This window comes from Ovis canadensis, chromosome 1, assembly GCF_042477335.2.
Source record: "Ovis canadensis isolate MfBH-ARS-UI-01 breed Bighorn chromosome 1, ARS-UI_OviCan_v2, whole genome shotgun sequence".
NCBI classification, from domain to species: Eukaryota; Metazoa; Chordata; class Mammalia; order Artiodactyla; family Bovidae; genus Ovis; species Ovis canadensis.
Window position 1 is genome coordinate 78484653 of NC_091245.1, and position 15574 is coordinate 78500226.

Consider the following 15574-nt stretch of genomic DNA (forward strand, 5'->3'; position numbering starts at 1 on the left):
GGGACTTTTAGCTCACAGAGATCTTTTACTTGTGGGTACTCATGTGATGTGGAGGAGGAAATGGCAACCCACTCCAGTATTCTCGCCTGGAGAATTCCATGGACAGAGGAGCCTGGTGGGCTACAGTCCACAGGGTCGCACAGAGTCAGACATGACTGAAGTGACTTAGCATATGCGCATGCACCCATATGATGTATTGTTGTTTTTATGTTTTAATTTCCTCCCAAGAGAGTAAGAATGCAGAGCTTAAATCTGGACCCTACAGGGAGTTCTATCTTTGCACAGTAGAGCTTCCACTTTGAATGAAGTTATCTTGAAGGAGTCAGTGTTGTGGTTGAACTTTTTTATTCTTAGACCCATAAATCAGAATTTGACTATTCTGTTTTATCATAGATACTGGGCTTCCCTGGTGGCACTAGTGGTAATGAACCTGCCTGCCAATACAGGAGGCATAAGAGATGTGAGTTCAATTCCTGGGTCAGGAAGTTCCCCTGGAGGAGGAAATGGGAACCTACTCGAGTATTCTTGCCTGGAGAATCCCATGGACAGAGGAGCCTGGTGGACTACAGTTCATAGGGTTGCAAAGAATCAGACATGACTGAAATGACTGAGCACATCATAGATGTTTTCATTAACTTCCAGTAAAGTTGGATATTTTTCCACATTATAATTTAGTTATAAGCCTTCAATTGTCTGCAGTACTTCTCAGATACTAAGGTATCCAACATTCATTGGGGGATCTTGGGAACTGCGGTTTCTGGTTCAGGATTTCTGGGCTAGGACTTGAGATTCTGCCTTTCTAACAAGCTCCCAGGGAATTCGATGCTGCTGGTCAACCAGCCGCATTGTATAACAAGGGTTTGTGGCTCATTTTTACTTGTAGCTTACGCAATATTTAGTTTGGTGCTTATGGCATATGATGAGTTTCACAACTGGATTGAGCAACAGAAGAAATGAATAGTTCAACCATTGTTTTCATTTCAGGAAATTACCAAAAATAAGATGAAGAAGACCTATCCAGAAAAATGGAAAAATGCTTTAAAATGTCTAGCAATAACAGCCTGAACTTTGCATTATAATCTATTTATAGTATCTTTTAAAGATACATGGACTAGCTCCAGTAATATGGATTAAAATTTTTTTAGTAATATCTTTTAAAGATTTGAGAACTTATCTTTCCTAAAATATGGAACTTAAAATCTGAAATATTGTGAACAAAAGAATTTAAAATAATAATAGGCAATAATGTGGTTTGTTTATTAAAATAACAAGCACATTGCATAGACTTGAGTTTGCACTATTTATTTGACAGTCATATTTTTTTGCAGTAACACTTGATTATATTGCTTTTCAATATTTACTGCTGTATCATTTGGTCTATTTATTGGCTCTCAGCTGGCATTGAATCTACTGGATAACAATGGTAAAATTCTAATTCGAATCTAAGTAAAAAGGATAAGGGCTTCCCAGGTGGCCAGTGCAGGAGACGCAAGAGACATGTGTTTGATCCCTGGGTCAGGAAGATCCTCTGGAGTAGGAAATGGCAATCTACTCCAGTGTTCTTGTCTAGAAAATTCCATGGACAGAGGAGCCTGGTTGGCTATAGTCCATGGGGTCTTGAAGAGTCAGACATGACTAAGAGACTGAGCATGTACACACACACACACAAAATACAGTTAAAAAGGAATTTTTGGCAATGGTGGCATCAGAAATTTGTCTTGAAATATTCATGTCAGTTACTGAAGATAGAAGATTGAATGATTTTTGTTTTGTTTCCTATGTAAAAGGGTTAAAGTTGGGGAAAACATGTAAACGATAAAGCATTAAGTTTACCTATAAAGTTTGTATTTCAATATGTTACCAGCAATCTAATTCCTAATTGTGAGGTTCTATCCCTAAATGTGAATTAGCTAGTGAATTGAATCCTTTTGGGGATTCCCTAAGTTATTTTTCCCCTCTCCTTTTGTATTTCAGAAGTAATAACTTTCCCCATTCCCTCATAAATTCTTCCTAGTGAGTGAGTGAAGTCGCTCAGTCGTGTCCAACACTTTGCGACCCCATGGATTGTAGCCCACCAGGCTCCTCCGTCCATGGGATTCTCCAGGCAAGAATACTGGAGTGGGTTGCCATTTCCTTCTCCAGGGAATCTTCCCAACCCAGAGATCGAACCCAGGTCTCCCGCATTGCAGGCAGATGCTTTAACCTCTGAGCCACCAGGGAAGCCCAAATTCTTCCTAAACATCTTCCTATTAAATCTTCCATTCATACAAGGTAAGAGTAGAACTTCTTGATTACCTGTCTCGTTCCTACCTCCTGAATCTTGGGTACTGCTCTCTAGTCTGTCTTCCTTTGATATCAAGTTAGACCATTTCATTAGCCCAGTTCTTTAAACCAGGAACTGCTTGTTACTATAATAATAGAGCAGTTAGTGGAGTAGGCACACAGGGAAGGCTGGGGCTCAAGTCACAGCTGGAGGAGGCCCAAGTCGACCTAGAGAGTTGGTTGAGTTTCTTTATGAAATGACTAAATGGTGGCTTTGGATGGACACTGAGGTCAGGACTAGGTCATACTAGGAAAATACGTGTTGAGGATAGAAGAAGTGATAAAGAGGAAAAGTTACGGTGTGGAGATGGGATTAAGTTGCAGTCAGGGAAATATGGGAGAAGAGGTCAGCTACAGAAGTTGCACAACAATGGCTGCCACTGTACTCTGAATTCAAACGTTAAAGCATCTGCCTGCAATGTGGGAGACCTAGGTTCGATCTCTGGGTTGGGAAGATCCTCTGGAGAAGGAAATGGCAACCCACTCCAGAAATATCTACAACAAGGCAACTGAAGGCAGATTTTTTTTCTAAAAGACTTGTGAAGGTTTTATGTCATAATTGACTATGAATTGGCTTGTAATAAGTCTGAATTAATTCTTTTTCTTATGTCCCAAGCTTGGCTGACCCAAACCTGAATAACCCAGGGCCAAGACGTGGCCAAAACTAATGACCCCAGCACTGGCTACTTTTCTCAAGACTGTTCAAAGTCACTTCAAAGCACAAGTTCTTTTTTAGCAGAGGGTCAATTATGTCATGCTCTCTTAGAAAATGCACTACTTTACTGGAGGATTTACTTTGAGTTGTTACATTAGCTTCATAGGATTTGATTTTTAAATGCTAACTACTTAAAAATACATGTTTTACTTCTTCTATTTGAGATGAGGCTTTTAAGGAGTAATAGATACCACAATAAAAGCTAGCGTGGTTTCCACTGTCAGTGTAAAAGGTATTTGCGTGAAGTGCTGCTTTTTCTTAAGGAGCACTTGAGTATCGCATCGCTTAGCAACACACAAATCAGCTTTGACACCTTATTCATCTGTATTTTCAAGTTCAAATCAAGTCTTTCCACTGATGGGACAGATTAAGTCTTTTAAACTGAGCAAGTGAAAGGTGTCACTTTGTCATTTTCATCTTTAGGCTGGCAGCAGCAGCAGAGTTTTCACTTTATAACATTTCAGAATTCGAATTTTTTTCAATTTATCCTCTTGGGCCTTCCAGCTCCTTGCCTTCCTTTCCCCTCTCTGTGTTTTTTATACCTCAAGACCTCCTCAGGGTCTTCCCTTCAGTTTTGAGATCTAATTTCTTAGTATGGCGTGCAGAGCCCATTGTGAGCTGGTTCTCACCTCCTCTCCTCTCCTGTGGAGGGGCCCTTCAGCCAAGTCAAACAATCCAGTTTTCCATACATACAGTCTTCTTTGCTACCATTGTTTCTTCAAGCTCACGTGGTTTTCTTTGTCAGGGGGTACTCTTGCTGGCTAAGCCCTGCTCATTGTTCTATATACTTCTGGATTCCCAGATAACTTGTGTCTGCTTCTTTCAGTTTGAGTCAGGGGCCCCTTTTCCTAGGCTCCTAAGCAAATCATGGTTATAGGGCTTTACTATTGGATTTCAGTTGTTTATTTTTCACATACTAAACTGGAAATTTCTTGAGGGACAGGAATTCTGTTTTATCTGTATATTTCTATCCTTTCTGTGTGTTTCATGTAGCTGATTTTTTCATTATCTGTGACAGGGCTAAGTCTTCTCTCCCTGTGAAGAAGCAATTCTTTATTACTGGGGTTTTGACCAGATGCCCAAGGCCTCTACTATTTATGAATTTATTTTTTGAAGTATTTGTACAGTGCCAAGGACTACGATTTACTACTACTGGAAGGATATAATAGTCAAGCATCATATAAAAGGTTATGCTGGATGTAACAAAAGCTTGAGGAGTGAAAAGTTAAGGCAAGAATTTTTGAAAATGAAAAGTATCAGGAAGGCTATTCCATGATTTTATGAAGATTTCCACAAAGGAAGAAAAAGTTAAGAGTTTGTTTTGAATATATATTTTTACAACTGGTATAGAAGAATTAACTATGATTCAGTGGTTATGCTAGCCTCATCAATTTACGTATCCTAAGTTCAGGAAATAATCCTTGAAAGTTTGCTTCTAAGAAGCAAAAAAAAAAAAAAAAAAATCCCATGGTAGAAGGTAGATGTTGCCATACTCCTTAGCGAATTGGTGTGTATAGATTTCTGGAATTTTAATTTTATTCATATATTTAAAAATTCACCAGATTTTTATTTTAAAATTTAACCTAGTTAGAAACATGGTTTAACCTAGTTTTGATTTTAAAACAATGTTAGGAATGATAAGTTAGTCTTATATATGGACAACATATTTTATATGTATACTAGCTATCTATATCTAAATACTTACATCCATAAAGGCTGTCTCAGAAATTATATCTAAAGGCATTTTTTTCTCTCTTTTGCTTTATTTGAAAAATATTGAAAAGTGAACAAAAGGTAAAAGAAAAATAAAACTTATTCTTTGAAAGTAGGGTGAAAGTGAGTTGCTCAGTCGTGTCTGACTCTTTGCACCTCATGGACTATACAATCCTTGGAATTCTCCAGGCTAGAATACTGGAGTGGGTAGCCTTTCCATTCTCCAGGGGATTTTCCCAACCTAGGGATCAAACCCAGGTCTCCCACATTGCAGGCGGTTTCTTTACCAGCTGAGCCACAAGGGAAGCCCAAGAATACTAGAATGGGTAGCCTATCCCTTCTCCAGTGGATCTTCCTGATCCAGGAATCAAACCAGGGTCTCCTGCATTGCAGGGGGATTCTTAACAACTGAGCTATCAGGGAAGCCTTGAAAGTAGGGTAGGATATTATATTTAAATAAAGAATGCCCCCCTCAATCGTTCAGTTGCACCCTATGCTATTAAAATTTTGGCATTTCTTCTCCTGACTTCTAAAGGTGCTCCTGTTAAGACAGTGTAGTGATGTACTGCTTGCTGTCTTTTATGGTAACAACTTTAAGGATTCCTTTTCAGACTTACTCTATCTTTGTTGTGCTTTGATCTATATTTTTATTTATTTTCAAATCTTTTTTTTTTTAACAAAGGCAAACAGCACATTGTTTTTTAAAAAAAGGCCCAAAGTGTAGACATTATGAAGTAGAAAGCAAAGTTTCCTTTGTTTCCATTCTTGAGGATAACTCCTTAATATTTTGGCATATAATCTTCCAAATAACTGTGAACTGGGAATTGTAACATTTTTCATTTTTTCCCCAAAAGGCAGGATCACACTTTCCACACTCTGTCACCTAATTTTTCATTCACTAGTGTCTTGTTTCATGGCCGTTCTTCCCTGTCACCACATGTAAGGCCATCTCAGGCTTTTCTGACTGTATAATATTTCACAGAATAGCTTTACTATAATTTAATAAACCTATTGTCCACCATATGCCTCCATTATTTTACTGTTACAGATAATATTGTATCAAGCATGTTTATATCTTATACACAAGTGAATATTTCTGTAGTATGATGCCTAGGTATGGATTTGCTTGGTTGGAGGGGTTGCACATATAAACTTTGCCATAATTTAAAGGTTAACTTCTTCAAGATTCTCAACAATTTTAACCATAAACACTTAACATTCTGATTTGGGAATAAACCTTGTTTAGAAGGAAAGATGGATTCCTTTCCTGAAGGCCCAGTGAGATAGGACATTTCAGGGAGGGTTGTTTCTCCTCTCACGTTTTAACCTGAATTTTCTGTGATATGTGGAACTTTTGAGAGAAAGTATTACTGGGTCTTCCTGTTGCCTCAAGAAAGAAATCTGTGTTCTTATTGGTGACATGTCCTTGATAATGTTATTATTTCATTACTTATTGGTATTCCTTATGATGAACTATAATGTTTTTTAGTTGAATTCTAATCTGTACAGTATGATATAGTATGGAACTATGGGGGTGTATGAAGGTGACCCCATCAATAAAAATAGTAGCCCAAAATTGTCATTTTGCTTACACATTTTAAATTATTTTCTTATAGCCTTAAAATAGTTGTAAATATGCCCTGTTTGAATAAAGGGAAGCTTGTAGATGAATGTCAACTACATTTTCTTTTTCCCAAAAGATAATCAATTTGAGGCTATAAACCTTATTTTTAGATCATAAGAATGGGTTTGTAAAGTTATACGTTCATGACTTTTTATGATACCACATACAATTAGGTGTGTGTTTAGTACTTTTTTAAGGTGATATCCCTGTCTAACTTAAGTTCATTCACCTTTATCTTTGAGTCCATTTCACTCCAGCTATTTTCACAGATGTATCAAATTGCTATTTTAGAAATATATTACAGATTTCAAATTAATATTTAAAGGAGAAATTAGCTCATAGTCTTTATTTCTGTGGAAGTTGTTCTAAGCATCTGAGAACCTTAAAAGTCAACCCATGTAGGGCTGTACAGACATATACTGAAAGAAGGGTGTTTGTATTTAATATAGAACTTTATTTTATCTTTCAGAAAATGACTTTATTTTCTTTATTCCAAGATTTCGTAGTCTTTCTAGTCTGATTGCAAATATCTATCTGCTATATCTTTTTGTCTATGAGATGTCATATTTCTGAAGAGATGATAGTCATTTATTTTAAAAATTATTATTATTATTTTCCTTTTTCCAGGAAACAGGCATCACTATGGGTCCAAGGAGACATTTTCCGATCCAAACTGAAAAACAGACCATCCAGTGAAGGAAGTATTAATAAAATTCTTTCTAGCTTGGATGATATGACTATTGGTGGAAACTTATCTAAAATACAAAACATGGAGAGATTTGGAGAGGTGAGTTGTTTTCTGGGAAGATTTTCCTATCTCCTTAAGACTGACATTCTGCATTTCTTCGTTTTTCGATTGAACACACATAACATAGCTGTACCTCTTCTCTAAATGATGACAGTACTAAATTTTTAGGTGTGGAGGCGCCACCTATAAGGCAAGAATAAAAGCGAAGAAAGCAATTATCCTTACAAGAAAAAAAGGTGTAATTTAAGGAGTACAATTATAAAGGAATCTACTCTGGTTTGGAAACTGCTTGGTAAAGCGAAATTGAAAAGCAGACTTTCTATTTGAAAATGGAAATAGATGTTAATCAGAAAAATCTTAATGTGATAATTGGATAGTACATACTACAAATGATACATTGCAACCTCAAATACATGATTTCTAAAGTAGGTCCAGAGTTGAAAGCATAACCAGGGGCAGCTTTTTATTTTTTGAGATTCCAGTAGAAGCAAACCACTTTAAATAGTTGACATACATAGTCTGATTTAATCTGTATAACTAGAGATCAGGTGAGTTAGGCAACATTATCTCTATGTTATAATAAGGAAATTGAATATTAGAGAAATTCTAATCTTAGTGTTAGAAACGTAATTCGATCCAGGTCTACCTGATTTTAAATCTGTATTTTTTCTATTATACCTCCTACCTCTGAAAAAAAAATGGTAGTGATTAACTAAGAATTAGGCTCATGGGCATTCTTGGAACTAAAAACAACCTGGAAATAATTTGTTCTAATTTCTTACCTTGTGTGGATCAGAAACCTGAGTTGCATAAAATTCTATACTTGCTCAAGGTTACAGAGTTGTTAAGCAGTGGAACCACCTTCGGAGCAGGTAGTCTAGCTGCTAGTTTAGCTTTTTCTATCACAATATGACTACGGGCTTCCCAGATGGCTCAATGATAAAGAATCCACCTTCCCATGTAGGAGATGTGGATTGATTCCTGGTTTGGGAAGATCCCCTGGAGGAGGAAATGGCAACCCACTCCAGTGCTCTTGCCTATAAAAGTCCATGGACAGAGAAGCCTGGTGGGCTACCATCCATGGGGTCACAAAAAATTAAACATAACAGAGTGAGCATGTGCTCACGCATCACAGTATTGACTAAGGCGAAGGTAAGCACCTGGTTTATATTTATTTTTATGTCCCTAAAGGGGGAGGAAAGCTATTAAAATAGTTAAGCAGCAAGTGTAGATGTACATTCTTTTAGGCAGTGACAAGGGCCTCGAACAGGCTTAGCCCTTGAGGATGGAAGGAATGTATCATAGCTCTGTTAGGTCAGCAGTTGGCAACCCAAACAGATTTGTTTTTTTCCTTTCACCAGGAAAGATAATGAGAGTGTTTGGAGATAGGGAGTTTTCCTCAAGAGGAAGGATGGAGGCTGCTAGAGGAACTGAGCTTTCAAGCCTGTGGTCTGCTCTCCAGGACAGTCACCAATGAAGTGGCTGAGTTTAGGGTTTGACCAGGCGTAAATCTTTTTAGCCAAGGTCGCGTTGACATTCAGAGCCTTTGGAGACCTTTTCTTGTCTTTGTGTTATAGTTTGACCTTTTCAAAGCAAACAGGATATGGACTGTCATTTTAGTGAGATAATATAGCTAAACGAGACCACTTTGTTGTTCTGGTCAGCATTTCCTCTTCAGGTTGAGTTCAAGTAAATAAGACTTTTGAGTTATGACTTCTGAAGAGGTACATGTGAAACCTGTCCATCTATCTAAGAAATACATTTATCTTGCAGAAACATAATGCTTTTACTATTATAATCTGTATTAAATTGACATCTAATAGTTAGAACATTTGTTCTCATACTTTTTTGGAACCCAATTTGTTGAACTTGAGATCAGTGAACATTGATTTATCACTGAAAGGGTGATGAATGCAATATGATTGAAATTTCACATGTCAGTTTTAAATATGAACATATATTCAGATGTTAGCTGTTTTACCTCCTTCCTCTTTTCAAAACCCCTCAAATTAATTACTTTAGTTCTCATTCAGAAGTGCTATTAGTTTTGAAATTAGAGGACAGAAATGAAAGGGTTCAGAAATACTAGGGAATGGTGGTGTGGTTAAGATTGTAGGCATGACATATCTATGGGTTTATAGTTAGCTGGCCACTTTATAGTTAGCTGATGCTTTGTGTAAATACCTCTTACAATTCTCAGTCTTTTTATTGCCATGCTTATCTGGTGCCGTCTCCATGAATATGGGGAGTTAGTTTACTCAAGTGAGTGTATATGAGTTAGTGATTTCTTTATCTTTCTTGTAATTGGGAAAATACTTTAAGAATGCTGCAGAAGTTTTAATAATGTGTTTCAAGTTCTATACCAACATTCAGGATAGAAGCCCATGGAAACCCTGGATATATTTAGTTTATGTACAAAGAAATTGCAAAAGGCAATAATCTTCTAAAGGTGTTTTTGTTTTTTAAAGTCAGAAAGCAGAAATAGCAAATTATCTTTTGATTTCCAGGCCTACAGGAATTTTCCTGTGATTGGTTATTAGGAAGCTTAGGAAACTCCATAGTTACCTGATTTGGAGAGCTTGAATGTGTAGTTTTCCAGTGCTTATAGGGTGAATAAAAGGAAAATAATCAGAAGTATCAACTGGAATGATTCGGGCCATAGTAATGGAATAGGCTATGGCTTTAATGAGTTCTCTTGGTCTGCTCAGAGTTAGGAGAAACCTTTTAAAGACACAGGTTTTACCTTCATAGAACCTGGTTGTTAGTACTGGCTAGGCGCTATGAAATGTACTCAGCAGATATATGTGGGTCTGGAGTGGGCTCCCTGTCCCATGCCCCTGTTTTTGCTCGGTCCTTTTCCTCATGTTCCTTTCTCTCCTTCCTTGCTGGGTGCAGTTCTTTATAAAGATGGAGGCGTCCATCTCTCTGCCTTCATCATAATTCTACTCCTAGCCCCACAGGGACTTTGTAAATATTACCTGAATGAACAAAGACCGACAGTTTCACAGAAAACAAATAAGAATACAGACATGAAATTGGGAATAATAATTCAAACTATCCAAGGGTTGCACATACTCAAATACAAAATAGTACCAGTGATAAGTGCTCGTTTTGATCATCAGTGTCCTTAGGATCCGTTGTGCATTGGGCTTATAAAAAATGGCTTTAAGGAACTTCTCTGGAGGTCCAGTGGTTGGGACTTCACCTTCCAATGCAGTGGGTGTGTGTTCAGTCCCTGGTTGGGGAGCTGGTATGCCACATGCCTCCTGGCCAAAAAACCAAACCATAAAACAGAAATAATACTGTAACAAATTCAGTAAAGACTTTTAAAAATGGTTTCAAAAAGATGAAATTTAATGCACCTTATTTAAAGTGCCAGATAAATAAGGAGTTAAATGAGCTTACAGGGCGACAACAATAGCAACCTAAACAGTGCCTACTATGTGCCTGGCAGTGTTCTAAGCACTTAACATGGATTAAATTTAGTCCTTACAACAGCGGTATGGAATAGGCACCTTTACTAGGTCCACTTTACAGATGACGTAACTGAGGCAGAGGAAGCCACCTGCCCAACATCACAAAGTAGAGTGGAGCTGTCATTTGAACCCAGGGGCTCAGGCTCCAGAGTTAGCCCCGACCCTGAGGCCTCTCACTGTAGCCCACTGCCTGTCCACGGGTTCTTTTGTGTGGCTCTAGTACGTAGCCAGCCTATCCTCGGAAATTTCCTCCGGAGTCACTATTGTTTCTATCCTTTTCTTTTCCTACTCCAGGGTGATGGTCCAGTATTAGCACATCAGTCAGTATATACTCTTGACTTAGAGATATTAATTAGACACAGGTGCTGCTGATATTTGGCCGAGTTCACATAAATTGACAATCAGATAAACGAGAATGTGGTGCTTTAATTACCTCACTCAGTTACTATGACTTATAAATATCCCTGTGAACAGGGTATATCTTAGAAATCTATGAAATACAAATTGAATATCTAAGGCCCTACCTTTAAGCACCTTTCTTTCTACTTGTAGGTCCACTGAGACATTCCAGATCCAATCTGAGAGTTGCTGGGGTCCACCAGAGGCTGTTAGTCAGGGGAGATTCACCGTTAGGGGAGCTCACCCTGGCTGTGCTGTTGAAGAGGTGCTGGTGTCTGTGTGTGGCTAGAGGTGGAAGGTCACAAGGCAGTGGTCCAGGTGATAGAGGTCTGAACCAGTGGCAGGAAAAAGGAGGAAAGATGAATCTGGGTTGTTTTTGGTCAGTCAACCAGTCATGTCTGACTCTTTGCGACCCCACGGATTCCAGCATGCCAGGCTTCCCTGTCCTTCACCATCTGGAGCTTGCTCAAATTCATGTCCATTGAGTCAGTGATGCCATCCGACCATCTTGTCCTCTGGTGTCGCCTTTTTCTACCTTCAATCTTCCCCAGCATCAGGGATGAGTTGGGGGGCCTCTGATAAATCCAAATTTTTTATTGATCAGAAGCAACTTATGAAGATGACCTCTTTGCCTTTCCCCCAACTTTTATATCTCATAGGTTTAGCATCTGAGAACTGGAAAGAATTTTAGAGATGACCCAGTCATTTTTCCTGGCCAAATCATTTAAATCTGCAAAAAATGCTATTTTCGTCTTTTTCTTTCGGTCCCTTGATTTCTATTTTTACTTGTTTCTATTTCAAACTCTCCTTTTATGTCATTTTTCTATTATAACTCTTCCATCTTATTCCATAGTGTGCTATATTTCATCTAAAAGATCTTTTCTTAATGGCTTACACGATGGCCTCCCTAGTAGCTTTCTCTGTTTTATTAATATGTTGGTCAGTAATTTATCTAACTGAAATCTGTGGGCACAATTTATTTTATTTTGGTTTTCATCTTGTCTGTATATACTGGATAAATGGTAGAATAAAGTACATCTTCATATTTTATGCCGTTATTTGCTCTTTAGCTAGACCATCACCTGTAAATAAGAATATCTTTTTCAAAATTTTTTATATTAATTTATTTTTTATTGAAGGATAATTGCTTTACAGAATTTTGCTGTTTCCTGTCAAACCTCAACATGAATCAGCCATAGGTATACATATATCCCCTCCCGTTTGAACCTCCCTCCCATCTCCCTCCCCATCCCACCCCTCTAGGTTGATACAGAGCCCCTGTTTGAGTTTCTTGAGTCATACAGCAAATTCCCATTGGCTATCTGTTTTACATATGGTAATGTAAGTTTCCATGTTACTCTTTCCATACATCTCATCCTCTCCTCCCCTCTCCCCATGTCTATAAGTCTATTCTCTATCTTTTTCTCCATTGTTGGCCTGTAAATAAATTCTTCAGTACCATTTTTTTAGATTCCATATATACGCATTAGAATATGGTATTTATCTTTCTCTTTCTGACTCACTTCACTCTGTATAATAGGTTCTAGGTTCATCCACCTCATTAGAACTGACTGAAATGCATTTCTTTTTATGGCTGAGTAATATTCCATTGTGTATCTGTACCACAACTTCATCTGTTGATGAACATCTAGGTTGCTTCCGTGTTCTAGTGATTGTAAGTTATGCTGCATTGAACATTGGGATACACGTGTCTCTTTCAATTTTGGTTTCCTCAGGGTGTATGCTTATCAGTGGGATTACTGGGTCATATGGTGGCTTTATTCTTAGTCTTTTAAGGAATCTCCACACCGTCTTCCATAGTGGCTGTATCAATTTACATTTCTACCAACAGTGCAAGAGCATTCCCTTTTCTCCACACCTTCTCCAGCATTCATTGTTTGTAGACTTTTTGATGAGGGCCATTTTGGCCGGTGTGAGGTGATAACTCATTGTAGTTTTGATTTGCATTTCTCTAATAATGAGCGATGTTGAGCATCTTTTCATGTGTTTGTTAGCCATCTGTGTATCTTCTTTGGAGAAGTGTCTGTTTAGGTCTTTTTCCCACTTTTTGATTGGGTTTTGTGCTCTTCTGATATTGAGTCGTATGAGGTGTTTATATATTTTGGAAATGGTTTGTCAGTCTTTTCATTTGCTATTATTTTCTCCCATTCTGAGGATTGTCTTCTCACCTTGCTTATAGATTCCTTTGCTGTGCAAAAGCGTTTAAGTTTAATTAGGTCCCACTTGTTTACATTTGTTTTTATTTCCATTACTCTAGGAGGAGGGTCATAGAGGATCTTGCTTTGATTATGTCATCGAGTGTTCTGCCTGTTTTCCTCTAAGAGTTTTATAGTTTCTGATCTTACATTTAGGTCTTTAATCCACTTTATCTTTGTGTATGGTGTTAGGAAGTATTCTAATTTCATTCTTTTATATGGAGCTGTCCAGTTTTCCCATCACCATTTATTGAAGAGGCTGTCTTTGCCCCATTGTATATTCTTGCCTCCTTTGTCAAAAATAGGGTACCCAGAGGTGCATGGGTTTATCTCTGGGCTTTCTATCTTGTTCCATTGGTCTACATTTTTGTGCCAATACCATACTGTGTTGATGACTGTAGCTTTGTAGTATAATCTAAAGTCAAGAAGGTGATTCCTCCAGCTCCATTCTTCTTTGTCAAGACTGCTTTGGCTCTTCAGGGTCTTTTGTGTTTCCATATGAATTGTGAAATTTTTTGTTCTAGTTCTGTGAAAAATGCCATTGGTACTTTGATAGGGATCGCATTGAACCTGTAGATTGTGTTTGGTAGTATAGTCATTTTCACAATATTGATTCCTCCTACCCAGGAACATGGAATATCCCTCCATCTGTTTATGTCATTTTTTATTTCTTTCATTAGCGTCTTATAATTTTTTGTGTACAGTTCTTTTGTCTTTAGGTAAGTTTATTCCTATATATTTAATTCTTTTTGTTGCAGTGGTGAATGGGATTGATTCCTTAATTTCTCCTTCTGATTTTTCATTGTTAGTATATAGAAATACAAGTGATTTCTGTGTATTGATTTTGTATCCTGCAACTTTGCTAAATTCACTGATTAGCTCTAGTAATTTTCTGTTACCATCTTTAGGGTTTCCTATGTACAGTATCATGTCATCTGTAAACAGTGAGAGTTTTACTTCTTCTTTTCTGAACTGGATTTCTTTTATTTCTTTTCTTCTCAGATTGCTGTAGCTAGGGCTTCCAGAACTATGTTGAATAATAATGGTAAAAATGGACCCCCTTGTCTTGTTCCTGCTCTTAGGGGGAGTGCTTTCAGTTTTTCACCACTGAGAATAATGTTTGCTGTATGCTTATCATATATGGCCATTACTATGTTGAGGTAGGTTCCTTCTATGCCCATTTTTTGAAGAGTTTTAATCATAAATAGGTGCTGAATTTTGTCAAAGCTTTTCTATTGAGATTATCATATGGTTTTTATCTTCCAATTTGTTAATATGGTATATCACATTGATTGATTTGCATATATTGAAGAATCCTTGCATCCCTGGAATAAACCCAACTTGATTATCATGTATGAGCTTTTGGATGTGTTGCTGAATTCTGTTTGCTAAAATTTTGTTTAGGATTGTTGTATCTACGTTCGTTAGTGATATGGGGGTGTAGTTTTCTTTCTGTGTGTTGTCTTTGTCTGGTTTTGGTATCAGGGTGATGGTGGCCTTGTAGAATGAGTTTGGAAGTGTTCCTTCCTCTGCAATTTTTTGAAAGAGTTTTAGGAGGATAGGCATTAGCTCTTCTCTAAATATTTAATAGAATTCTCCTGTGAAGCCACCTGGTCCTGGGCTTTTGTTTTTTGGGAGATTTTTTTTGTTTTTTAAGTCACAGCTTCAATTTCAGTGCTTGTAATTGGGTTGTTCATAATTTCTATTTCTTCCTGGTTCAGTCCTGGAAGATTGAACTTTTCTAACAATCTGTCCATTTCTTCCAGGTTATCCATTTTATTGCCATATAGTTGTTCATAATAGTCTCTTATAATCCTTTGTATTTCTGCATTGTCTGTTGTAACCTCTCCTTTTTCATTTCTAATTTTGTTGATTTGATTCTTCTCTCTTTTTTTCTTGATGAGTCTGGCTAAAGGTTTGTCAATTTTGTTTATCTTCTCAAAGAAGCAGCTTTTAGTTCTGTTAATCTTTACTATTGTTTCTTTCATTTCTTTTTCATTTATTTCTGCTCAGATCTTTATGGTTTCTTTCCTTCTACTAATTTGAGGGGCGTTTTTTGTTCTTTTTCTGGTTGTTTTAGGTGTAAAGTTAGGTTGTCTGTTTGATGTTTTTCTTGTTTCTTGGGGTAGGATTGTATTCCTATAAACCTCCCTCTTAGAACTGCTTTTGCTGCATCCCATAGGTTTTGAGTTGTCATGTTTTTATTGTCATTTGTTTCTAGAAAATTTTTTGAGTTCCCTTTTGATTTCTTCAGTAACCTGTTGGTTATTTAGAAACGTGTTGTTAGCCTCCATGTGTTTGTGTTTCTTACACTTTTCTTCCTGTAATTGATATCTAGTCTCATAGCATTGTGGTTGGAGA

At 37.4% G+C, this 15574-nt stretch overlaps 1 protein-coding gene across 15 annotated transcripts in view; it reads left to right on the plus strand.

Moving 5' to 3' along the window:
* CDC14A (cell division cycle 14A) overlaps window positions 1-15574 on the plus strand; it is a 183866-nt gene that overhangs the window by 136119 nt on the left and 32173 nt on the right. For all 15 annotated transcript variants that reach the window (XR_011258734.1, XR_011258736.1, XR_011258733.1 and 12 more), the window contains one exon: window positions 7002-7161. Coding sequence is in view for 11 of the 15 variants with exons in the window: in XM_069598887.1 (XP_069454988.1) it covers window positions 7002-7161 (160 nt within the window). In the remaining 4 variants the exon portion in view is untranslated. The remainder of the gene's footprint in view (window positions 1-7001; window positions 7162-15574) is intronic.